This window comes from Aptenodytes patagonicus, chromosome 1, assembly GCF_965638725.1.
Source record: "Aptenodytes patagonicus chromosome 1, bAptPat1.pri.cur, whole genome shotgun sequence".
NCBI classification, from domain to species: domain Eukaryota; kingdom Metazoa; phylum Chordata; class Aves; order Sphenisciformes; family Spheniscidae; genus Aptenodytes; species Aptenodytes patagonicus.
Window position 1 is genome coordinate 151,502,609 of NC_134949.1, and position 27,822 is coordinate 151,530,430.

The 27,822-nt window shown below is 38.7% G+C and overlaps 1 protein-coding gene across 1 annotated transcript in view; it reads left to right on the forward strand.

The window, feature by feature from the left end:
* The window catches only part of OCA2 (OCA2 melanosomal transmembrane protein), a 182,661-nt gene that overhangs the window by 99,577 nt on the left and 55,262 nt on the right, over nucleotides 1-27,822 (forward strand). Inside the window, exons 18-21 of the mRNA XM_076328905.1 lie at nucleotides 7,466-7,593; nucleotides 10,103-10,162; nucleotides 10,713-10,817; nucleotides 22,698-22,791. Of these exons, the coding sequence (XP_076185020.1) occupies nucleotides 7,466-7,593; nucleotides 10,103-10,162; nucleotides 10,713-10,817; nucleotides 22,698-22,791 (387 nt within the window). The remainder of the gene's footprint in view (nucleotides 1-7,465; nucleotides 7,594-10,102; nucleotides 10,163-10,712; nucleotides 10,818-22,697; nucleotides 22,792-27,822) is intronic.

Sequence of the window (27,822 nt, forward strand, 5' to 3'; positions counted from 1 at the left end):
AGAGAAATCTGCTTTCCATGATCCTTGCAGTCTTAATTTCTTTTAGGATAGTTTTCAAAAAATTCTGCCCTTAAAATTGCACAGTCATCTTTACAAACATGTAATTAAGCGTGGAAAGTATCCTCTGTCCTTGCAGCTGCCCATACACTTGCCGAGAAAAAAACAAGAACCAGTAACAGTTGTATCTGCTAGTGCAGATTTTGTGCTTTATTGCTTACTTCTAGAAAAGTTGACCTTTCCTCTGTCTTGATATTTGCATCTTCTCAAATTATTTTTGGTTCACAAGAGTCAATGAGGCTATGGCAATAGAGCGTGTTTGTTTGTAGTGACCTTTACTGAAATAACTCTGTAAATTTTTTAGACTTGGATTGGTGCAATATATGCAGCTATATATCTGTCAACACATCTTCCCTGTAGATGTAGTGCCTAGCTATAGCGATCTCTAACCAGGGTTTCTTTCTTACAGCGTTCTATCTTGAATGCCATCCTCTCTCATCTATGAAATTGCATTCGGAGAGTTATCAATGTTAGGTGTTGACATTGCAATACAACGGTGAATGTGATTTCTGCATTCTGACCTCATGGTATTACAGCTATGCAACAAAGTCCAGCCCATCCTTTCCTAATGCACATGTGCTTATCTGTGATTACAGAGCAGCTAGTCCTCTGCCTCCTTGTTTTATGCTACACTTCTGGTTTTTAACATCGCAATTACCTTCTATCAGCATAGGTTTCTGTTTCTTTTGCCTTGCGTGGTGTTACAGTTTCCACCAACTTTTTTGATATTATTTTAATCCTCTTGTATTGTACCAAAAATTTCCTGTTGCAGTGCAAGCTGTCCTGGACTGTCACCATCACAGTTCTGTCCCCAAGGAGTAGCCTTAAACTGTGGTGCTATAAATAGCGCAGAACAACTGAAAAGGATTTCTATGAAGCTAAGTCTATGAAAAGAGACTGCTCAAAAGATCAGCAAGTTGCTTTGTAAGAAGGCAACTTTATTAAAAAAAGAATATTAATGATAAAACAGTGCTTATCAGTTAACAGCAAGTATTACTTATAAACATTCAGCATGATTTCAAAATGTACATTTTCAGGGATGCCTGATAAAATAAAACAAAAAGTTACAGAAACCAAAATACAGGACATTTTCATTCACATTCAGAACTACTGATGAAACGTATTCCATGAGTAGAGCAAGCACTACTGGAAATATGTCTTTGATTTAACTTTTTCACCCCAATATTTCTATAGGCTTGCATAAGAGTATAATGGAGTGTATGTTTTACATAACATTAAAACTACAACATAGTATATGATGGACTGGCATACATCCTTAGGCTAAATTTTGAGGGGCTGTGGAGTTAATCAGAATTCTTCTGATTAAGCTTTGGAACACAGTGATGGACTTTACTTCCTCATATATTCAATAACATGCTGTGTAAACAATTATTCAAAGGTAAGCGCCAAATATGTTTTAGCTGGTAAGCTTGTAAGGGACATTGTGGGCTAAAAGGGTTTCTGCAGTTCACAAAAAGTTGCTGTGGCCATTTTGACAAATAAAGAATTGTTAAGATCACAGAAAAAGAATATCATACTTTGCTCAGTGACAAATGTCTAAAAAATCAGTGTGTCCATCCCGTTGTCTGCAGATAGGAGTATTATATTTTCATCTGGCAGAAGGTGGTCTAGCTAATTTTTAAAAAAACTCTACTTATTTTGCAACCACTGTAAATATGTGTCACTGAACATTATGTAGCCTGAATCTTCCTTGCGCTATTACACCTCCTCCTCACTCCCTCTTGTCCTATCCACTACTGCCGCCACAAACAGGTTGCTTTCTGCCCTCTGGAGCAGCCTGGTACATACCCAACGACTTTCCAGGACCCCTTTAATCTTCTTATCTTTGAGCTAAATATGCTGGATTCTTTAAATTTTTCCTCAAAAGTCAACTTTTCAGACGGTTGATTGTGCTTTCTTCTCTGCCTTGGACTTCCTAAAGGGGATGCATCTTACTTACAGTATACCTTCTCAGGGTTTACTAGGGATGAAGAGAGCAGCGGTTCCTTCACAGGATTTACCATTTATAGTCCTGATTCTGTATTTCAGTGGGCCATTAGGTTCAGTTGTGATGCACTGTATTTCTTGAGTCTTTTCTGCAGCAGGACTATAAGGACTATAAGTTGCTTCCCACCCTGGATTTGTGCAGTTGTAACTCTTCCTACCTAAATGTAGTACCCTGCGCCTGTCTTTCTTGAGCAGCATGCTGTTTTGCCCAGGCCAGCATTGAGATCATGCAATGTTATCCTGGCTTTGGTTTTCAGTGCAAATATCTCAAGTGCCATTTCAGTTTCCACAAAAGTGAAATTTCTGTGTACCCTCAGTATTCATAAATTCGTTATTCAAATTCTATGCACGTAAAGTGAACATACAGTGTCTACATGTTCACATTGTTAGGAGGAAGCTTATTATGCTTTTCAGCTGGTAGTAGGTCAGACAAAATTACTTTTACTAAGGAATACAATTTTTTTCTTAATGAGCATTTGAAAGGCCTACAGATTACACAGTAATTTTTTTCTTTCATGTCTTTCTCTTTTACCTACTACCTTCCTCCCACATATTCTAGACTTCTATTTGATTCTATTAGATTGTTTTCTATTTTCAAGTTCTTCTCCTTGATTATTTCAAAATAAGGGTTTTTTTGAGTAGGATTGCAATTATATTCTGCTCATCATGAGCTATTTATTGTTCTAAAGGTGGTTTTCCCTACTGGGTAAAGTGTATGAGAAAAGCAAAGCACTCAAGCCATTTCTACTGTACCTTTTCTCTGGTCCCAAGCAGAAGACATGGGAATGTTTTCTATGAAGAACATATTATAAATTTGCAAGGTGCATTTTATAATAAAATTTCATTTTATTTTTCCTAACTTAAATAGAAACTGTCACTGTCTTCAATGGGTACCATATCAGTGCAGAAATGGAATTTAGATTCAGTTTCTCTCCATGTTATATTTCCAGAACATCAATTGTTGTGAAACAGAGGCACTAAAAGGCAGTGAAGGAAGTGGTCTGTGGAACTATAAATGGGCTTTGCTTTCACTATAGTAATGAGAAGTTATTTTTTGAATGTATTTCTATTTATCTTCCTCCTGGCTATCTTTTGTGGCCTAGTAAGCTAGAAAATAAATGAGCAGAGAAGCCAGTCTTTAAGGTAACCTAGTGCTTTCGATTCTTCAAAAAGGAAGGAATAGCTTCAAATTGAATCCAGGGCAAATGCAAAGATACCCAAATATATAAAACACTGACATAGTATGTTCACGGTCATGAACATACCTAGAAGTATACCTAGAAAGCCTTAGAAAACCTGCCCACTTAGAAAGGCTGGCTGCCACGTGTTTGTTAACTTTGTAGTTAACTTTGACGAACAGTTCAGCAGAGAGCAGTCAGTCAAGCAGTTATGGAATACACTAACTACTGTGGCCTTCAGGCTTCAGAAGAAGACATTATTCTCATCCAGCTGTGGGGTGCTTGAAGTCTAACCACAGTACTAAAAGGCATCATGAATGGAGATTTTGCATGAAGTCCCCCAAATTTCTTGAGAGACTTCCTCCTTCCTCTCCCCTTCTTTGTGCTCCCATCCTGTGCCCTTCCTCTGAGAGATGTGTAACTGTATCTCCTCTTTGCAGGCATAACAAGGAAATCAAATATATTCTGAACAGACTGTGTGTAGACTGAAATAAGCTCTGTGCAGCCAGAACTGGCAGCTGACATGTTTGAGCCTCTGGAGAGCTGTACTTGCTGGAGCACTGCAGGAGGACACATCCTTTGCCCATTCATATTCCCAGGGAACAATATTGTAAGGCAGGGCACTGTTCTCTCATGCAAAACTGCATGCATGGAGCTAATGCATGCTGATAACACTCGTGGTGCTAGAAAATGCCTGGCTCTATCCACCTCTTGTGCAATTCAGTTATATTTCATTAGCTTTAGCGAATAATTGTTATCTCCATATAGCATGTTCAAGTTGACTTGGTTTTGTTTGAGGCAGGAAGGTAGAAATAATGCCAAGATATTATCTCAGATCGTTCCAGAACTATTGAGAAATTTCTCTTCTTTAATTTTTCACTTCATTGTACTTACATACAAAATGTATGTGACAAAATGTAATGTTGTCACTTACATTTGTACAAAATAGCAGTAAAATTCTGCTGCTAAGCTCCTGATCTGCACATATCTACATCCCCTTGCAGTATTCCTCTAACAGGAATTGCCATCATCTTTATTTGTTTAAGGCAGAGTTGGGCCCACTGTTCTTTACTGGAATTCAGAGAGCAGCCAAGATGACAGTCAGAAGAAAATTAGGCAGTGCATTTCCATAACCCTTTTCTTTCTGTTCAGAGAAAATAACTATTTAATTTGCATGGACAGATTCACTTAGTTTTTGGAAAAACAGCAAATCAACTATGCTAGCAAAAAGGCATGGTAGACAGGAACTGACAGTTCTCTCCTCATTTTCTTTTGCTCCTTTGGGAACTCTGGGAGCACTCCTGTCCCTGTGGTTTGTAACTGTTTTTGCAAAGTCTACACACATACCCAGAGTCCGATACACAAAAAAAATTCATATGTTTTCATTTTATGCCAGAATCCAGCATTCATCCTGAGCAGTACAGAGTATTACCACCCTTAGATCAGTCCTGGAGACTCTTTCCAGGGTGGTAAAAATGTCATTCTTCTCAAGAAAATTTGGGACCAGCTATTCCCACCCTGCTCTCTTTGTGGTTGTTTTTGCTCTCCTCCTCCCTGCAGTATGATGCTCATGCATAAGCTATTTTCGACCATGCACTCTGATTAAATCACTTGCTCAACTTGCAGCATGGCAGCGTTTCTGTCTTTGGAGGTGAGCAGAGCTGGCTGTGAGACATGGTTTTTGGATCCAGTGAGGCACTCAGATCAGATTTTAATCAAAATCTCTATTGGGAATAATGTAGGAGCTGAAACTATGAAATTTGGGATAGAAAATTCCTTCAGTTTTCAGCTCTCTGCTTAGCTTTGGCTTTGTTTCCACCTACATAGTGGTATTTCTGCTGACAAATCATTAAATTTCCTAGTCCTTCATACCTGTTTCCTTACATGGATTTCCCTGCATCTCCCTGTAGATTAGGTTTGCACCAGGCTAAAGAAAAAATCTTGAGAGAGCCGCTTATCAAGGAAACAGCAAGACCAGAGTGATCAGCTGTGTCAGAGCTCTTTAAGGAGAAGTATCATGGGGAGAGGAAGAAGTCATTTGTAGTGCTGGAAAACATGGTTTCAGCCAAGCGGAGAGGACAGAAGCCAGGTTAGGGGCATCAAGAATAGAGCTGAACTGAGGAGATGGCACTTGGAGATCCTTGAGAGGAAAGAAATAGGTCATCGGCTGAAGAGTTGGTGTCACAGAGAGCGTTTTGGTTTTGGAGCCAAAAAATGCAAGCAGTATGATTTCACTACTGCACAAATACAACAGCAGAAAATAAAACCACCTCAAAGCATGAAAGCCGGAGCTAGTGTCAAGCTAGTTGATTTAGCTCTCCTTACCAAACAGGCCAGCCAGAGTAACTCCTGAGCTGCTGGTTTCAGCTTTCGGGCAGGTCTGGTTGCCCCACTGCAATATTTTCAGCAGATGTTCCTTACTGATCACAGTTAACCTGAATTTCTCATTTAAAGAGTACAGTAGGTCACTGAAAGCTCCTAAAATGTACTTGAGAGAGCAAAATGTGTTCTTTGATTAGGGAATATTTATGTGACACTGCATAGGTTTTTTTTGTTTTTTAAAATCATTAATGTTTGCAGCGTCATGAACAGGGACAACCTTTGGTCTCTTTATTTCTTCTATATCTAAATAGGATTTAAATGGGATATAGCTTGATTTTAAACTGTTGGATGTTTTTGGATCTCTTTCTTCCTTTAACCTACCAGAAAAAAACACTTATGCACAAGCTGTAAATTGAATGGCCTAAACTTTTATGAATCAGTCTTCTATCTTGGAATTTTCTTGTTACTGTGGTTCTTGAAGACTTTTGGAAAGGGCTTACTTTATTAGTCTATCTGCTTTGTAGCAGGGGCCTATTCTCCCTAAGTTACATTTGTTATTTGATTATAAGCTTGTGACCTAAAGTTGTTTGCCAGCAAAGATTGGTATTCTTCTTTCTTCATCACTTTTTCTGCAGTTTTGTGAATCCATCACTATCCGACTGTGACTATATGAAGTAGCATAAGTTGTATGAGATAGTCACAGCAGAAAGAGAAATAACTTGAAGAGCTGGGAGGCTTTATTTCCATGCCATGAAAAAAACCTTAAATTATGTATCGTAGTATTTTGTATTAAAAAAAAAAAATCTGCTATTTAGGAAAAAAATAGAGAAGACAGACAGAAAGAGGAACATCACTCTGAGGAAAAAAACACCCAACCCACTTTTGTTTCATGTCTGAAATCCCATTCCATTGTTTAAGATTGTGCTGATTTTGGCTGGGATGGAGTTAATTTTCTTCACAGTAGCTCGTATGGGGCTGTGTTTTGGATTTGTGCTGAAAACAGTGCTGATAACACAGGGATGTTTTAGCTATTGCTGAGCAGTGCTTGCACAGAGTCAAGGCCTTTTCTGCCTCTCACCCCACCCCACCAGCGAGCAGGCTGGGGGTGCACAAGAAGTTGGGAGGGGACACAGCCGGGACAGCTGACCCCAACTGACCACAGGGATATCCCACACCATATGACGTCATGCTCAGCATATAAAGCTGGGGGAAGAAGAAGGAAGGGGGGAACGTTCAGAGTGATGGTGATTGTCTTCCCAAGTCACCGTTACATGTGATGGAGCCTGGCTGTCCTGGAGATGGCTGAACACCTGCCTGCCAATGGGAAGCAGTGAATGAATTCCTTGTTTTGCTTTGCTTGCGTGTGCGGCTTTTGCTTTCCCTATGAAACTGTCTTTATCTCAACCCACGAGTTTTCTCACTTTTACCCTTCTGATCCTCTCCCCCATCGCACTGTGGGGGAGTGAGCGAGTGGCTGGGTGGTGCTTAGTTGCTGGCTGGGGTTGAACCATGACAAAGATAAATGTGTCAGAGGAATCAAACAGCTCCAGAAAGCATTTTAATTGTGCAGAAAGTGAGCCTTGCTCAGATAGGAGATTCGCTGATTACGTTCTCTGGCTGATTGTGCATTTGATTTGCATTTTCTCTCAATCAGTTAGCAAAATACATGTCTTAAAACACTTCAGGATATATAGAGGGATCCTGTCTGGAAAGAGCCTGTTTTGCTACTTAAAGTCAGTCCCTCTTCTGTTTTAAAGAGCTTTTCCCTTCCTCTGTTTATCTTCTAGAGCACATAGCCAGTGAGTCTTCAAGGCCCTAAAAACCACAATACTGTAACTTTTACGTTGGTGGCAAATAACAAGTCTGTGAAATGTAAAGTGTTCTCTCTTTTTCTAATGCAGGTTGGATTGCCATGCTGGGAGCCATTTGGCTGCTAGTGCTAGCAGACATCCATGATTTTGAGATTATATTGAACAGAGTTGAGTGGGCAACCCTCCTTTTCTTTGCAGCATTGTTTGTTCTCATGGAGGTAAGATTCTCTGATTTCTAAAGCCTGAAGAGTTACAACTGACTTAAAATGTGAATTATGTTCCTGGGCAGAGGCCTCCTGCAGATTCAATCCCACTGGAATATTGAAGATCGAGTGTAGTCATGGTAGTACAGAGAGAAATTGCAGAGTGGTGGAAGTTGGCTGGACCTCTGAGATTTAATTTTTCACTGTAAGCTTGGTCTTACTCTTTCTCCTTCTGCTGCAGTTGCTGAATGTATCTGACAATCATTTTCACATAAGTGGAATTTTAGTTTCCAGGTTTGTCGGTGGCCTATGTGTGCAGATAGTTTATATGTATTTATGTGTTTGTTTTGCAATTATTTAGACAAGTGATAGGAAAAATAAAAGAAGCAGAATAAACCAGAGTTGAAAAATGCTACTAATGCTGTCTGCTACACGCTGGCTACCAAATGGCCTAAGAGATTTCATGGGAGTATGGTTTGAAAGGATAATATCACTGAATTTCAGTTTGCAATTGTAATTTGAAAAGATATTCAGTATTTGAAATGTCTGGATATCTTGCTGTGTCATTTCTTTGTGTTTGTCTGCTTGACTATTAGAAACAGTCCAGCCATGTTTGTATCCCATTTTATTTACTGTTTGATGCTTTTGTATAGCCCGAGACAGAATATGTTGTGTTAATTGATAATTAAGTAATAAGGCAGCAATGTCAACTGAATGTAACTCTGAGCTCTGGTTGCTGACAACTATGTGTTAAAAAGTTTATTTTAAAGTGTGAATGCAAAGCAATTGCAGAAAAAATATTACAGTTCATTAAAAATACTGCTTTTACATACATTTTAAAAGTCACTTTCATAACTTTTGAGTTGACAAAGCAATGCAGATAGCTTAGAATGAAAATGGTAATTTAAAATTACCAACAAGAATTCATTTCTTAGGAAACTTTTTCCTGGCAAGTTAAAGTAATGAAAAAATGACCATTTTTTTTTTAATGTGAGGGGTATGTGTATGTATTTAAAAGTCTTATCACTTGTTTTCTGCGTGCTGCGTCTCTGAATGTAGATATACCTTTTCTTGTGCAATGCATTGTTAAAAGGAAATACAGTTTCTGGGCCAAATTTAATATGTGGTCATACCCAAACCGCTAGCGTTCATCTGCTGCCTGAACGAGCTGCAGGTACAGGAATTGCCGGTCTGAATGACAGCCCCTTTGTCACTGACATTACTGTGTCTTATACCACACCACTCGGTGCCTTTTAGGATCTTTGTCCATTTCTGTCATGGAATTTGACAGCGTGTGAGTTGAATGGTATTTTTCCACTGATGTCTCTGAAGGGCTCTGCCTGACTGCCAGATGTGCGGCTTATACAGAGTTGTGTTGTGTGAATACTGACTTCTGCGGCTTTGTGTGAGAATGGAGTCAGTAAGTGGGGCATCACGGCTGACTGATTCTTTGTCATGGCAAAAAAAAAAAAGAAAGCAAGCCAACCAGCTTGGTCCAGACTGAACCAAAAATGGTGATTTTGTCTCCTGAGAAACTGAAAAGTCATAAAATAGATATACCCCATTCAACCTGAAAATAGTACTTCATTCTGGACACTTGTAAGGAAAGAAAACAAAACCAAAGTGAATTAAAGGGTAGCTCTCATGAGTTAAAATTCCCCTTTTACCTTGTAGTTTGAGGGAATAGATCATTCTCCAAGGGTGTGAATACTCAGTTTATATTCTCCTGTCTGCCCAAGGAGAGATCAGAGCCATCACCACTAGGCTGGGGTCTTGCTATGTCTTTTTATCCGTGGTAGTAACCATGGTTGTATGGGATGCTATCTGAGTATCCTGTACAAATGGGAATGGCTCTCACAGGGAGGACAGAGCACTCTGGTTCAGGCTACCCCGGGCCCAATGCTTACAGGGCTCGCCTCCTCAGTTCGGGTGCCTGACATGGGGATCGGAGAGCTGGTTTTCCTGCCTTTCAGGTGCTGCTGCCTCTGTGCCAATTTCTGTTCACCCAAGATCTCTGGCCTGGTTTTAGCAGACGGGTACTGTTGGTTTTTTTTATGGGTCTGAGAAAGACGTTTAACGGAAACATGTATTTTGCTTTCTCTTGTCTTCATCTGAGACTGAGCACAAGATGTCTGATTTCATCTGACCTTTTAAACACATGATATACTTTTATCTATATTGTGGTTTTGGGGAAGCTGGTTTAAAATCAGTTGTGTTCAGGTATTCAGAAAACATATCCACTGAAGAATGTCATGTTTAAATTTCAGCCCTTCTCTGATGCCTGTGCTCCACACTCTTAAGTAATCCCACCAGTCATTCCAGCACAAACAACACACTTCTGCAAATACAGCTACCATTTCCTGCCGTGTCTTTTCTTTCTACCAATTGCAAAGTTGGTAGAAACTACATGAGATGAATATCAATATCTTGTGAATAGGAAGGAATTGTATTTGCTTACATCCACTGAAAAACTTGTAACTGCATCAGGTACTCACTAGTTAATATCAATGGCTTCTGTTTTTAGGCTTTGGCTCATCTGCACTTAATAGACTATATAGGAGAGCAGACAGCTTTGTTAATAAAGGTATGTTTAAAATATTTACATTTTTTTAACAGGTAAGGAAAATAGTTTTAGTCCAATAGAATAATGAATAATACTTTCATTTTGAATTAAATGTTAACGATTGCATTCCTGCATCAGCAATATCAAGAAAGCATGTTATACTTTGGCGTGGGTGATATTTAATATGTATATACCTGTCCACAGCCAGAATAAACATAGCCATAAATGCAAATGGGAAGCCTTTTCTGTAGCCTAAAAACCCCAAGAAAATATAAAGATTAAAACGGGAAAATTTAGCGTTGCACAGTTTGTTTCTTGTGTGAAATGTAAGTATGACCATTAGAAATATCAGTCTTTGTATTTCTATTTGTTCAAATTTTCTTGGAAAAAGAACAATATTGTGTTACTAAATGCCAGGCTATTTTCTTTAAGATGCTTTTCCTGTCTCAGAGCCTGAAGGAATAATAAATGTTGATAGATTAAAACTGTGGAGAGCGTGCAATTATGCCATCGGTGGGACAGAACAACACTGATCTCATCAAGGTTGTAATTTGACCTCTCTCAATTCCAGGTGGTTCCTGAGGACCAGCGCTTGGTGGTAGCCATCATTTTAGTGCTCTGGGTGTCTGCTTTGGCCTCCTCCGTGATCGACAATATCCCCTTCACAGCTACAATGGTAGGGGTCTGCGCAGCACTTGCACATCCTCCTCCTGGTGCTGGCAAGGGAGCTAAGCTTGCTGATTACAATTTGCTTTTTTTTTCACTTCTGCTGTGTTGTAGTTTACTTTATCCCCTAAGGTTGAATCATTATTACAAGCTTATTCACACCGTTTAGGCAGCCAGCCAGCCATTGTTGCCAGCAGTCGCAGTTTGCTGTGGAACTAGATCCACTGTTTCAGCTGTATTTTTGCACTTTCCCTTTGTGTTATATCCACATCCGTAGCTGAAAAGTAAAAAGTCACTAACCATCTGCTGCTATCAATATTTTCCCTCTATGCACTGCATAGTTATGCTAATGCTTTTTTAACACATGAACCTTTTATTGCTACCTTACTTATGAAATTAGCTTAAAAACCAGCAAATAACATTAATCATAACAGATACATATCAGCAGCTCAGTTTTAATATCAGAAAAGTATCAAATTATAACAAATTAGGGCATGATCAGTTTTATTCAATCAAGTTCTCTGTTTAAAGTGCAATAATCCATTCATTATACTGTAGGAATGATTCATTGTTACAGCTTGTTCTCAGCTAAGCATGATTTTTTCTTCCATTGTTATTGGGTGGTCATGTCCACCCTTAACCTGTGTCAAGGTTTAAGACACTTATAGGGCATATGATAGGTTGGACAGATTTGCAACTGCTCTATAATTATATGTTAACATGGTATTTTGGTTTGATTACCGTGGTGTTTCCTGTGGAATTATATTGATTTAACAACAGACTGCAAGCAATAGGCATGAAGGGAAAGATTGGTTCAGGATGAGTCACCTCCCAGCAAACACTTGAGGACTATTAAGCAATAACGCAGAAATCTTAGCTTCAAAGGTTTTGCCTCACATCCAGCTAGTCTGTGAAAATTGGTTTGGAGCAATACCAAGAGACACCTGCCCACACATTGTCCAGAGGGTCTTTTACAGGTTTTGAAAGGAACCCTCTTTTAAAGGAGTATGTTTTGGGGAATGGGACTGAAACACAAGAATCTTTTGGGATGCCTGAAGACCACTTCTTTTGTATCTTTGTGGGAGTGAAGTACAGATGGACAGGAAAGGATTCCTTCCAAGATTTTAGACATTTCAAATGTATATCTTTTTCATCCTGTTCTGGGCTGAACCTAAGAGACTGCTACAATTTTTTTTCTTTAAAAATAGGTGGAGAGAGGAGGGAGGAAGAAAGAAAAAGGCAGGCATATTCTCACCTGTGCAAGAGCAGTCATTAGCTGAGGTGTTAAGACATTAACGTGTTATACAGCAGACTAAAGTCAAGACCTAGCATCATCTAACTCAATGAATGGGCTTGAACTTTGGTCTTTGTCAATCTACATTAGAAAATACTTAGAGAAAATTCCTAATTAACTAAGTCCCAAGCTCTTATGTAAGATTGTATAAACTTCCATTTAAAATTCTTTTTGTTTCTTTGGCACTGGGTTCCTACTGCCAAAACAAGCAATATTTGGTTTTGGAAGGCTATTTATTACTATGTATGTCAAAGTTATGAACTCCTGATGAGGGGTATTACATATATTGAACCCAGTTCTTTTGTAGAATAGCTTTTCGCTAATCGGCGACTGAGTGTGTGTGCGTCTGATAAACACAGAGTGCAACAGGTATTTCTTAGATCTCTGTTTATTTATTGACTTGCTATTTACAGAATCAAGCTATAATTATTAATAGCAGAAAACCATCCACACAGCAAATTCACTTATTCAGCCACATAGTTCATTCACACATTCACACAGTTACACAGCTGACATGCTTCTATATATGAGTTTGGTTTCATATGCCTTAGTGATATTGGAGTATAGGGCACCTGCTATGGTGTAGCCATGAATGATCCTGTCCTTTCACTCTGAAGTAATGAAAACAGATATGGAAAATGGTTTTCTAGAAGAAAATCTAAGCATTTTACAGAATTGCTAAGTATCTACATAGACAAATTAGGATTCTTGTTTATCCCAAAACATAAACACCACACATTATCTGCAGTCTTAAGAACAAAACCTAAATATTTTCAGTTATTTTAAGATGGAAATGTTTTAAGGTGCAAAATATTCATGTGTTTAAACATTTTGAACACATTGATGTTTTTCAGCAGCCTTCAGCACCAGCATCGTGGAGAAGAATTCTCCCTTACTAAAACATTCTGAAATTACAGAAATCAGATTAGTTAGTATTTGAAGCTTCTTACCCTGAAAATACCTTTTCAGTGCAACACTGAATTGTTGGTCAGATTCTTCTTTGCTCTAGACAAGAGTAAATCTGGTATAACCTCACCATCAAAAATGTCAGTACCGTATGGAATTAATGTACAGAGGTTGCTAAACTGAAATCTCTGCAAAGATCTCAGAACACAGCAAGTATTTTATGCTACAGAGGATGCTGTAGAAAGATAGTTGTGTACATGAAACAGTGGAATGAGTTTCTCAGGGCACTTAGCTCATCATAGGTTGATTACTTTTACTGTTTCTGTCTTAGTGAAATTCTGTTTGTGTTAAACTAAAATAAAGCATTGGAGCTGCACAAAGACAAAACAGTCTTCAGAGTATCTTCCAATTGCTTGTTTCACGTAATTTGTCCTGAATGCAAAGATCATGAACTGCGCCAAAACAAGATGAGACTGAAAGTTGCTTGATTAACTGTAATCCCAAGACTTTTCCCTTCTCTTTAAGCATTGGAGAGTGAAGATCCAGCTCCCTAATTAAATAGATGTTTATATGAGTGTTTATTGCACTTCATTGCATAAGCATGCCTGGCAATTGTGATAGGAAAATCAATCATTTTTTTGCCAATATGTAAAAAATGTACTATAGCAAAATATTTTGAGTTTGAGATATACTTTGTGGGAAACTCCATGAACTCTGACTGTAAGCAGAAGACTATGTTGCCAGCAGCAAATCTAATATATATAGATATATCTGGGAGTTACTTAAAAAACACCCACAAAATGTTCTGTGCATAAAAAATTAATAAACCAGGAGCTTAGTTATTAAGTCTCACACATTTTAATTCTTGAATGGCAAGGGTTTTTTTCACGTTGGATATCCAGCTTTCTTTGTCTGAAGAATAAATGTGGTGAATCATGTAGTGATGCTCTATGTGTCATTCTATTAATCCTCTGATATTTTTCCTCCTTTTTCAACAGGCTAAACTCACAATGACGTTCCTTGACAGGCAGACTTACTCGTTTTTAAGGCCTGCATTTTCCCAGTATTGTCATTTAAATAGCCATGGATTTCTGCCCTTAGAATGTTAGGTGACATGATTTTATTACCAGTATGCTCTTTAGTTTAATTGACATGTTTTATCAGCCACTTATGCTGGAGCCATCTGTTTATATTTTTCTTTTATTACCAGAACTAAAAATATAGCCATAGTAAATCCTTGTTTTAGCTGAGTTTAAATACTATTTCCTTAATATAGCGTAACAAACAATTTCCATTAACCACCTGGCTGGCAAGGTGACTTAATCTCTGACAGGTCTTTGTTAGAAACCAGATGATTTTTGGCCCACTATTTATTGCCTCTAAAACTATCAGAGGCTTTTCATTTGCAGTACTGAATATTTTGTATGTACCTCAAGTTCTTAGTGCCAGTTTTATTTTCAGATCTTCTTTGCCTTCTGCCCTACCAGAGTTTTCTATGCGCTGCATTTCACAGAATCATAGAATCATAGAATAGTTTGGGTTGGAAGGGACCTCTAAAGGTCACCTAGTCCAGCCCCCCTGCCATGGGCAGGGACATCTTCAACTAGATCAGGGTGCTCAGAGACCCGTCCAACCTGACCTGGAATGTTCCCAGGGATGGGGCATCCACCACCCTTCTGGGTCAACCTCTTCCAGTGTTTCACCACCCTCAGCGTAAAAAATTTCTTCCTTGTATCTAGTCTCAATCTACCCACCTTTAGTTTAAAGCCATTCCCCCTTGTCCTGTCGCAACAGGCCCTGCTAAAGAGTTTGCCGCCATCTTTTTTATAAGCCCCCTTTAAGTACTGATAGGCTGCAATAAGGTCTCCCCAAAGCCTTCTCTTCTCTAGGCTGAACAACCCCAACTCTCTCAGCCTTTCTGCATAGTAGAGGTGTTCCATCCCCCTGATCATTTTTGTGGCCCTCTTCTGGACCCGCTCCAACAGGTCCGTGTCTTTCTTATGCTGAGGGCTCCAGAGCTGGACGCAGTACTCCAGGTGGGGTCTCACCAGAGCAGAGTAGAGGGGCAGAATCACCTCCCTCGACCTGCTGGCCACGCTGCTTTTGATACAGCCCAGGGTACGATTGGCCTTCTGGGCTGCGAGCGCACATTGCTGGCTCATGTCCAGCTTTTCATCCACCAGTACCCCCAAGTCCTTCTCGGCAGGGCTGCTCTCAATCCCTTCATCCCCCAGCCTGTATTGATACCGCTTGATAAGTGTGTAAGACTGGGTCGTAGCTGTCTGCAGAGACAGACCAATCATCAATGATTTAGGAAACTACAAACAGTTTTTTTCTATTAATGCATATTCTCTGCACTTTTCACAAAAGACATCTTTACCACATGCAGTTCTTAGCAAAGTGTGTGTCATGAAATCCCATGGTGTAGAACAGCAATGAATCTGTAAAATAAAGATGTGAATTGCTGTTTCATTGTCATTTTGCACAAATAGACAAAATGGGCAATATGACCTGATGCTTTCTACTGTGCTGCATAGGTATAGGATAAACTTGTCTAAGTTACCCTTCTTGCACAATGGGGGTGTGTGATTACTTGTACAAGTGTTATCTTTGGGAAGCTGAAGCAGCTGAGAGGGCTTCACCCTGCTGTTTCTTATGAGTCTCCTGCCATCCCAGGAGGAGACACTCACTGATAGAGCAGGACCAATGCCGCTCCTCTTTGGTCTCCTCTCCGCATATCCAGGGTCCAGCTAGTAAAGCTAAATCATCATTTCTGCTTGTATTTCAGAAGAAGGTCTTCATAGTTTCAAAAGACGTCTTCCTTCTTCATCTCCTTGACTGGTGGAATGCCATGCTTATAAGAAGGTTTTGTCGCAAAAATAGGTGAATAGGATAAAGGTCTTGATTCAACTTGTTCTTGGGTAATTTGGAGTCTTGGAAAAGAGGCTGTGACAGAAAGCTGTGAAAATGTTAACTCTTTGGTCATGGTTTTGGTTACAAAGAATACAATAAAGAAAGAAAAATAAAGAATCATAGAATCATTGAGGTTGGAAAAGACCTCTAAGATCATCGAGTCCAACCATCGACCCAACACCACCATGCCCACTAAACCATGTCCCTAAGCGCCTCATCTACACATCTTTTAAATACTTCCAGGGATGGAGACTCAACCATTTCCCTGGGCAGCCTGTTCCAATGTTTAACCACTCTTTCAGTAAAGACATTTTTCCTCACGTCCAATCTAAACCTCCCCTGGCGCAACTTGAGGCCATTTCCTCTCGTCCTATCACTTGTTACTTGGGAGAAGAGACCGACACCCACCTCACTACAACCTCCTTTCAGGTGGTTGTAGAGCGCGATGAGGTCTCCCCTCAGCCTCCTTTTCTCCAGGCTAAACAACCCCAGTTCCCTCAGCCGCTCCTCAGAAGACTTGTTCTCCAGACCCCTCACCAGCCTCGTTGCCCTTCTCTGGACACACTCCAGCACCTCGATGTCCTTCTTGTAGTGAGGGGCCCAAAACAGAACACAGTATTCGAGGTGCGGCCTCACCAGTGCCGAGTTCAGGGGCACGATCACTTCCCTACTCCTGCTGGCCACACTATTTCTGATACAGGCCAGGATGCCATTGGGCACTACCTGGGCACACTGCCGGCTCACGTTCAGCCGGCTGTCAACCAACACCCCCAGGTCCTTTTCTGACAGGCAGCTTTCCAGCCACTCTTCCCCAAGCCTGTAGCGCTGCATGGGGTTGTTGTGGCCGAAGGGCAGGACCTGGCACTTGGCCTTGTTGAATCTCATACAGGTGGCCTGGGCCCATCGATCCAGCCTGTCCAGGTCCCTCTGCAGAGCCTTCCTACCCTCGAGCAGATCAACACTCCCGCCCAACTTGGTGTAGTCTGCAAACTTACCGAGGGTGCACTCAATCCCCTCGTCCAGATCATTGATAAAGAGATTGAACAAGACTGGCCCCAAAACTGAGCCCTGGGGAACACCACTCATGACCGACCGGCCACCAACTGGATGTAACTCCATTCACCACAACTCTCTGGGCCCGGCCGTCCAGCCAGTTTTTGACCCAGCGAAGGGTACACCTGTCTAAGCCGTGAGCCGCCATGAATAATATAAATAAATGTGAAAGCAAAATGTTCAAGGCTCTCCATTCCACTTTCATACAAACAGGACTGGAAGGAACAAGGCTTGGGAGGTGTCAAGTAGACCCCCTCTGTCAAGTAGACAACAGAATTGAGATGTGCAAACATCACCACCAGTCTCTTTTAACAAAAAGGGACTGCATACTACAATATAAATGCAGGGATTGTTAGGAGAAAACTAACGGTATGAAATTTAGCTTAGTAGTAATTGGTGTATATAATTCTAGTCTAAAATCTCTCCATTTTCTCCTTTTCAAATCCTTCATTTAAAGTAAAAATTGAGCTTCCTTTCTTTTTGATTGTTTCATCTGGCTTAAATTTTGAGGATGTTCATGAGCTGAGTAGGATGAGAAGAAATATGCTGTCCTGAAGAATCATATTTTTAAAGTCTGAATTAATTTCTTATTAATTGTCGATAGATGACGCTTTCTAGGGAAGGTGGATAATTTATAACAGTAATAAAATCCTATTCCATTTTTAAAAGCTTGCAAAACTGGTTCAAGATTAAAAACAGTGTGAAAGGTGAAAATATATACATTTCCATTTTTGTTCTTTTTATATTTGTAACATATCCTATGTACTTCCACAGTATATGTTATAAGCAAATATTTTCTTTGCAAGGATTGATTTCAATTAGGGTAGTTATATAGACAAATGTGCCAACATCTGTAGACACTCGCATTGTTCTTTGTGCATCAGCTTACATCCTATATCTATAATTTGTATAACACCCTATATAGAATAAAGATTAATGGCTAGCTCTTTTCTGTATCAAGTCTTTGAGGACATTCTCCTTTTTCCAGGTACAATCATTATTTCCTACAATTGTGTTTTCTGTTTTATTGGAGGCAGATAGTCTTACAGTGGTGGTAGGTGAGAGGGATTTGGCTTTGCTCTGTTGAGCTACATCACTCATTTTATCTGAATCCTGCCAATCAAGCAACAATGTGGGGTGGTTCAATATCAAACTTTCCAGCAAAATTAGCAACTTTTCTAGAAGCTAGTCAAAAGATTTATCCTGGTAAGGTTGTTGAAATAAAGGGTATAAGAAATGAAAGCTATTTTCCTGATAAGACATTATTATGCTCCTTCTAATGATAAGGGTGCTGTTTACATAATCTGAAGAAGGAATAATGAAGGAAACATGAGGCTTCATAAGCTTTAACTTTTGCTTTTTTCTCTGTTGAGGGGCAGCACTTCATAAAACTATGAAAAAAAATCTCCATTCCAAATACGTTAAATCAATATGACAAAGGTATTCGTACAATACGTATCCCAGGCAACTATATCTCAGTTTGCAAAGTATCCTAACTTGGAGTGCTTTTGATGCTATTGTAAGTGCCTATGGCTTGAATCAGAGAGAGTTGTAGAACCAATTCAGTTTTTAAAAAACATTGAAAACTACAGTGAAAAGCTCCCTTCTAACCCTTTTATGTTTTGCATTTCTGTTTTTAGCGCTCAGGTTAACTATAAAAGTAGATAAAGCTGAGATTTGAGGTATTGATAGTGCAAGAATGTTGCCTCACACATATGCATGAATGAATGTGGCAAAAAGTGTTAAAGGTGATTTTGGGGGAAAACAGGTCCTTTGTAACGGACCCTGTACATAATCCTTATCTATTTAAAGTACAAATGCTCAGGCAATGAAAAATATCCATTGGCTTTAACTGATTTGCAACATCTCTTCAAGAGTTCTTGCTGATGATCAAGTTTCTTAATTCTCCATTGTTTTTGGAGCAGGAAAGTTCTTAGGATGGAAATTAGAACAATCTGTTTGTCTTATGCTTACTTTTAGATCAAAAGAATTAGATGCTAGTGACTTTTGGAGACTGTGGCATGCAGTTGCCACACAGGATAGCCCATAACGTTTGCAAAAACTTTGGTGTGCTTTATGGATCAACTAAATATTTCTATCTGAAACACTAGAAATTTAACTGAACGTTTTGCATTCATCTTTCATGTGGTTATTCAAAATTGAAACTTATGGTGCAGCATTCCTTGTTAGAAATACCTCTTCTTTACAAGGGATATAAGCATGTTAAATCTAACTTCAAGCATGTGTCAGAGGTCCGTAGGACTTCCATTCCCTTTCTGACTTGTAACTGTTATTCTTTGGCAGAGATGAATTCCTTTAAATAGGGAAAACACCCAAATTTAAGTGTACACCAATATGTATTGCAAGGCATGTTTCAATGTTTGTTCCTTGCTGCAAAACCAGGCATTTATGGGAGCAGAGATTCCTGATCTAGCCCTACTGCCTGTTAATGCACTTAGGAGCATGACATCGCTGATGATAATTTTAACATAGATAATTAATTATTATGAATCCTTTTAAAAAGAATTCACAGTATTTCTAAGTGGAAGAAAAGCAATGTTATGTCAAGGAGATAACAATAACACTGGTGGGGTCAAGTGTGTATTTGGGCTCCTAAAATATTTTTTTGGGTTTAAAAAAGTAAGGAACGGAGATTCAAGCACATTACAGAATTGCACCTTCTCTTGATACATTGCAATGTATCTTTGTGTTTAAAAGAAGACACAGTGAGTTGAAACCTTTGTTCAGTGACTTTCTTCTAAGGGGTTTCTGTGTCTTCAATCAGTAGAGATTTACAGGACACTCAGAGCTCCTGATGCTGAGCTCCTTCACTAAACAGAGAACCAAATTTTCTGGTGGGAGTATTATGCGTATGTGGCTGCAAATACCAAGCAGAGAGTTACCTCATGGACTTTCTGTCTGGGATCTCTATTTTGCTTCTCGCTTCCCCTGTCCTTCACAGTGCCGTAGTTAGGGAGGGGGCTCCTGGAGTGCCATAGGGCTCTGCTTTCCGCAGGGTTCCCACCAGTGGGGTGTGAAAATGGCATTACTTCCTCTGCACTTGGGAGCTGGGTGGCAACAGCTTTAGGACTGACTTCAACAGAAAGAAAATAGGATAATCATTTTAATCCACTCTGCCTACCCACCTTCTCTGTGCTGGGCAGGGCATGCACAAGGAGGAGTCTAATTTAAAAAGGTGTTGCTAGTCTGCATAGTTCAGGATTGTGTCCTGCAACAAGCAAGTTACTGTAGTACATCAGGATACTTGCAAATAATTCTGAGGAACTAAATAATCAGTTTTGGTTCTCTGGTCAAAATTATATAGTATGAAAAAATGCTTTATTTACATTTAGTAAGATGGCTTATCCCATGATTTCAGTATTTGTGTTTAAATTTTGTTTTATGTTGAAACACAACATTGTTTTGAAATAAATATAGAATAGAATCATATAATCATTTAGGTTGGAAAAGACCTTTAAGATCATCAAGTCCAACCACAAACCTAACACTACCAAGTCCACCACTAAACCATGTCCTTAAGCACCACGTCTACACTTAAACTGCCTGGGAAGATCCAGGCTCATAAAAATAACTATAGTCATCACCACTATCAGTGGATCTTTGCTACTTCATTTTTAGAGATCCTGCTTCCAAAACATCCTTTAAGATGCACGAGTGGTTTCTTTTCCTGCATATGTTAGTGCTTGCTGTAGTTTTGACATCAGGGATGGGCTAATTGCAGATCATAGATTCATAGAATAATTTAGGTTGGAAAAGACTTTTTAAGATCATCGAGTCCAACCATTAACCTAGCACTGCCAAGTCCACCACTAAACCACGTCCCTAAGTGCCACATCTACACGTCTTTTAAATACCTCCAGCGATGGCAACTCAACCACTTCCCTGGGCAGCCTGTTCCAGTGCTTGACAACCCTTTCGGTGAAGAAAATGTTCCTAATATCCAGTCTAAACCTCTCTTGGCACAACTTGAGGCCTTTTCCTCTCATCCTATCATTTGTTACTTGGGAGGAGAGACTGACACCCACCTCGCTACAACCTCCTTTCAGGTAGTTGTAGAAAACGATAAGGTCTCCCCTCAGCCTCCTTTTCTCCAATTTGAATTGCATATCGTGTTCTGGCAGTGATGGTTTGAGAGAAACAATGTTTGTGGGGAGAAATGCAATCTTTCATGACTGTTTCATGGAAAACAAAAAGACAAGATGTTGGGCATGCTGAGTCTTCTTCAGGCCTTAAAATAGAAATAGACATCTTCAGGCAGTGTACAATTACAAGAATAATTGTTTAGACATTAACTTATTGAGGTTAATCAATTAGAGGATTTAAGAGGGATGATGAGCACCACTGGCAGGAGGGAGGGGTAAAGGGTTGTAATTCTTCACAAAGCTTATATATTGCTCCATACCAAAAGAACACACACAGTCAATAAAGGTGAGCATCACTCATCCATCAAAGTGAAAACATTTTTCAGGAAGCAGCTGCTCCATCTCTGAGATCATACCCCTTGAGGGGGACCTGTGAAATACATTCAAATGACAACTTAGAGGATTAAAAGTCATAACTCCATTCACTACTGAAAATCCTGGACTCTGAGAAAGCATTAATTTTAAGGCATATCACAGTTATTTCCACAAATCCCTTCCTGCTTGATCTCTCTCTGTTCCACGTTTGCTTATTCTTTCTCTTTCCCTTTCGGTCCCATAAACCTCCGTGCACATTAAAAACAGGTTAATAACATTATCACCTCTCCCCTTGCTAATGACCATCTCTCTACAGGTACTGATTGCACCTTTCTTTCAAACCAAGTGGTTACACAATTAAGTTGAACTCAGACCAGTTTTTCCCAACTAAGGCGAAAGTTGTTTAGCTTTGAAGGGTGTTACTGACTGAGATCTGGTGCTACTAGAAAGCCTGCCTGCTGTATTTTTGGGCTCTATACCAATTGCCTAATGAAGTCTATTATGTCTCCCTACAAGCCTCGTTTGACTTTTCAGGGTTTTATTTTATTTTATTTGCTAAAATGATTAAATGAAATTCATAAAACTTGCAAATATTTCCCAGTGAACTAAATCTACATTACCTGGTAAATATAATGTTAGAATAAAAAGTAAAATAACTCAGCTCTGCTTATGAATTCAGAAGCCTGCCACATTGAACTTTCTCAATTCTTCCCTAACAGATCAGACAATTTTGTTTATAACAAGGATTCAGGAATTTTTTAGTTACTGACACATGATCTACAGCCATCTTGATTGTGAAGGTCTGGACATCTCTTACAGCTGTTTCCAGCAAGAAGAGGGGATATAGCTCTGTCCTTTAGGTTTCAAGAAATGGAGCAGGAATTGATTTATAGTCACTGTCAGTTCCCTGTTGAACTAGAAGGATCTAATGGGAGGCACTCATAACCTTAAGAGATCCTCAGTTTTGCCAGCAGTACCTGTGTCAGGCTTGGCCTAACGTGGCTGATACCTTCTCTTTGGCTTGTGAGACTAGCACAGTCAGTGGGGAAAAGTGAGCAGAGAACAAGAATATGATGCAAAGATACTAATTAAAAAAAAAAAAAAAAAAAAAAAAGAAATATTACCCAAGTTATTCTTCGGACTTACTGGTGTTTTAAGTTGTTTGTTTGAATAAATTTTACTTATATCATGCTGATGGTGGGCTAATGTCTCCTGAATCTCTCTCTCTTTTCTTCTTAAACCACAGATTCCTGTGCTTCTCAACCTCAGTAAAGATCCTGATGTTAACTTGCCTATGAAACCATTAATCTTCTCGTTAGCCATGGGTGCGTGCCTTGGAGGTAAGAGTTTATGTGAGAAAGCTGACATAAGGTAACAGCTATGCAATTATGGCTTGTATAAACTGGCACAATAGGTTCAATGATTTTATTATGCAAAGCATAAGGAGGGCCTGATCCAGCCTCTTTTGACTTCAGAGGACTCCTGGATAAGCATCCCAGTCACTCTCTGTTGCTACAATAGGATTTTTGCAGTCTGTGTTTGAAGACCATATCTGCATAAAGTACAGACGCACAAAGAAGCAGTCCAGATGGTACTTATGGGGTTCTGATCTTTTGTGAGAGAAAATACAAAGATACATTTAGCTTTCAGAACAGAGACCCATCATTGCTCATTGAAAAGATGCAGAAAATATATAATAGCTGAGATCTGAAGGCTTGATTCAAAGTCTGCTGAAGTCACTGGGAGATTTTCTGGCTGGATCACAGAAATGGTTTGAGTATCCATTTGCTGACCTATTTAGCACTCCTCACTCTAAGGAAAGACTTTTTGAAGTCTTTGGGAAATGTACCTCTAATAATGAAAGCTAATAGCCATTCTCCTAGTGCCCATCTTGGCGTTAACTAGGATTTCTTGTATTGTCAGTGTATTAGCACAAAACAAGCAGATGGTTTCATTACTTTTTTCTTTTTTTAATTGAAAATGTACCATGTATGTAATGTAGGCCCAGGATTTCCTCTCTATTTGTTATAACAATAAAGGAGAATAGCCATCCACTAGTTTTTAAATTAATGTTTATAGTTGATTACTTTTTTTTTTTACACTCTGCAAATGGCTTATGAAGGTGTTACAACACGTTTCCAAATAGCAAGTGTCCTAAGTGCAATTAAAGTGTGTAAATTTTTAATGAGAAATAAAGTTAGTATTACTTTTTTACTACTGAGAGTTTTAATGCTAATTACATTGTATTGGGCTGTATTTTGATCCCTAAATATTTAGGTAGTTAGTATAAATAAAGTTAAAATACATAAAATGGTGTTCTGCAATGAATCCACCCCTTCTCCCCCTCCATGCCACTCCAGATAGTTTCCTTGGCTTTACAGAGATTAAAACTAAAACCAGTTTTGTGTGTAATACAAGTTCTGGTTTGTTTATTTAGCTAAGTGATTGCTAGTACAAGTGACCTTAATACCTGACAAAGATTATAGTGATGTAATTTACAGATTGAATTTTAAGAGCATGTTGCAAAGGCAGGACACTTTATACCAAACAACAGTTATTCATGTGAGGAATATATTTTTGTACTCATCATTACTCATCATTATATTGTGACTTTAATCTGTTCCTCTTTAAAACCAGTGATTTGAATAATCAGCGTAACTTTATATAGATGTTTGCCATAAAAATATTATCTTTCCTCACAATTTGCTAATCGCCAAACATACTCTGATTTCATTAAACTTTCAGATTAAAAAAAAAAAAAGCATAAGGAATATAAAGTTGGCCAGATTACGCTGACATATTCTGAGTGGGAGGCACTTCACCAGCCTTGGAGCCTTTACAAATCTCAGCTGATTTTCCTAAAGTATCAGTTATCATTTTAACCCAAATTCTTTTAATTTGATTTGTTGAAGGGCTGCTGGGATTTTAACAGAGACTTCTGTACATATGCAGTATGAGACAAAAGTAAAAATATAAACAGTACCATGGGAATTATTTGAATTAAAATCACTAGAGACCCTATTAATTCTTGTATGTCTGGGCATTAATGGTCAGGCTGACTAATTGGTAGCTGGAAAAATTGTATTGCTCATGGTTTTTTTTATGTACTATCTACCAGTATTTCAATTATGTTTTGACCATGAAGGAGAAGAAAACAGGAAAGTTAAAAGGTACTAAAGGAAATAAACAAGGAAGTAACTTCTCTTGTTTTCTGCGGTGTTCTGACGAATCTGCGTCCATCTTTCTTTTGCAGGAGAGGACATTGAATAAAGTGTCATTGAATAAAGCATTCATTAATGCTTCCTATTCTAGTACATGATGAAATTATGGTACCTCTTGAGACTGAGTTGTATGTAGACCTTCCAATAGTGTCTAGGGAATGCTGCCCTGAAATTTTGGAGGGCAAATGAAGATTGCTAGCTCCAGCAATTTCAGAACAAGAGGAGTTTTAATTGCACTGATTCTATTGGCTCATAAGTTTTAACATAACTTGAAACATGGATTCAACTCAATTTGAGTAAGTGCACAGTCAGAAATCCACCTGTTAAGACTGTTCAATTGTGTAGAACTAGATTCTTTACTGAGCTGAAGAGGTTATAGCTAAGGTATTTTTAAAAGGGTTTTTGTACATTTGACATTTAAAGAGCTGGCATTTGTTTGTCTTTTTATCTCTTTCTTTTTTCATTATTTATAAAAAGAATGTTTTTGAAAAAAAGAAAAAAAAAAGGGAGTGACTGAATTCGTATTTGGAAGTACCTACCTTTTGAGTTCTCGGTTGCTAGCATAGAAAAGTGCAAAAAGTATTTCTTTGCTGCAGTGACTATTGCTGTGGTCCAAAGGGGACATTTTTTGCAGTTTATAGTTTTGCACTGTTTTTCTTTGCTCTATGTTTTCCTGGAGAACAACAGCTGAAAGTCATCATTGCCACAATTCTGCAGAAAGAGGTAACCTCTAGGATGCATACAGCTGTGTTATTCCGGCCATGCAATCTCGGCTGTAGCCTCTACTTGGACAAGAAAGGAGGCAGGACGAGGGGGCTGCTGGCACTTTTCTTACTTTTAACCTTACAGGGTTAAAACCCAGGTGTGAATAAAATCCGTTGTCCACAGGACATTGTGCTAATTACAGCTGTTAAAGGAGTGCAACCCACAGTGTAGTTAAACAGTGAGTTTTCTCTCAGTGGTCCAGTGCTATAGCTATTCTGTCCCCTGGCACCCCTCCTTCAGTCCCTGATGCTGATGGGGCCTTGCACAGTGGAGTATCACTGATTTATTATTCCTGCTGATTCTGCTCAACAAAATCCTAAACTAGTTTTAAAGTGTCAGACACACTGAAGTTATAAACCTAGAAATACTACTTATATTCCTAAACCAACCCTCCTTCTTTGCAATATGAGGGAAAAGTGACAGCCTTCAATAAAACATAAAATGTATTAAAAAATATAATAATTAATATTATGAAAAAAGCACAACTGTAGATCCTTTGAAGTTCTTTTATAGTTACAATAGATCAAATTTGTATAACACTTTTCTATTTGAAAGAATCGAAAAGTCTATCAAGAACCTAATATATGGCATAACAATATAGCAGTTATTTAAGAGGAGCACTATTCAGCTTTGTTTTTGAACTTAATTGTTGTATACAATGTGTAATTGAAACTCTAGGAAAATTTTTTAGTGGAGAGAATATACCTAACTGAGTTTGATTTTAACCGGGACACTGATATTGAGAGTTCCTATTGTTTCTAAAGGAGTCGTTTAATGATGAGAAATCCTGGGGCTCAGTTTTATGTCTTGTGGGTGAGGCAGCCCTGATTTAGATAAGTATTTTGTCTATGGTTGTAAAACTCATAATCCAAATCAAAGGGTGGTATTGTAGCGAATGAGAATGACTTGAGATCTTTCAAAAGGAAAAGGATGTTGCTGCTTTTGACTTTGAAAGGCAGGCAAAACAAATAAGGAAATTTAGGAAATGTATCTCAGTTTTTCTTTGAAGACCTCAGTGCAGTCTTTAGCAGTATTATGCCTCTAAATTGTACAGATCTAGAAGCAAAATACAGCAGGTATTTTGTATGTCTTGCACTAATATCTAATTTACTTTCTGAGTATACTTTGCATTGTTTCTATGATGTTTGCAATGATGGAAATGAGTAACATGGACATAAGCTGTGATTGCTGTCTATTAAATGGCAGTACTACTTGCTTGTTCTTAATGAAGAACTCATTCAGGTGTTAACTGAAAATTTCGGGTTTTGTTGTAGCATAAAGAATAGCATCATCAGGTATAAGCACAAGGAATCTTTTCTCTCTATTGATATTTGAGTGCCCAAACTGTCCTCTTGCTCTTTTCTGGAACAGCCAGAATTTGTAACCTTCTATAAAAACCCAGCTGCTGTTTTCCTTAGCTCTTTCATGACATTCAAACTCCAGGCCATCTTCACGCTTTTTCAGTATCAAGTTCTTAAAGTCCAGCAGTGCTGTAAAATCCTTGGTGTGAGAGCCAGGCTCATTACCAGAGTCCCTGCAGAGAAAGGAGATTCTCTAATCTTTAAGATTACTGAAGATAATCTTCTGTGGCATGGAAGATATACAGAAGAAAGATATGAATGTAAAATGTAAAAACAGCTAAAACCGAGTGTGTACATTTGACAGACGTACCTTTGTCTGTATTAAGGCAGTATCAGAGGCCTGCTTGGCTTTAAGACACTGAGTTAACATGGAAACAAAACCTATATTGAACCTAGTCAATTTTTCTCAGCAATGCCATTTTTCTAAGCTTGAAAAGAGTTATCTTGGCAGACATGCATATATACATGTATGTATGTTATTAAGGGTGAAATATGAAGTATATGTGGTAAAGGATGCCATTTCAGCTGTACTGATGAGGATTTATAGTTTGGATGAATGTTAGATTTTAGAATGGAAGAGAGCTATGTGTAATATGTAGAATTCTATTCTATTTTACATTGATTTAGAAAAAGAATTTATACCAAACATGAAGCTCACTTGGTTATAATGCTTGCATTACTGATGAATTTGAAATGCTTGTATTAATGGTTTTCAATCTGTGTAAAATAACTGCATGCTATAAAGTTCTGCAAATTAGAGATAGGATAATGATCAGAGATGACATCGGAGACTCCTACAAAATGTATGTGGAGTTTTGTTTAATTTTATTTACTTTCTTTGTGCATTTGTTTATCATAAATTACAGAAGGTTCTTTCTAGAAGCCTTGGCCACTTCTATTTTCAGAATAATATGGAATATTCAAACTCATTATGTTGTATAGGTGAGCTGCTGCAATACAAGAATACAGACTCTGCATAGCTGTCATCAGAAGAGGTACATTCAGTTAGAAGGTAGCATTAGGA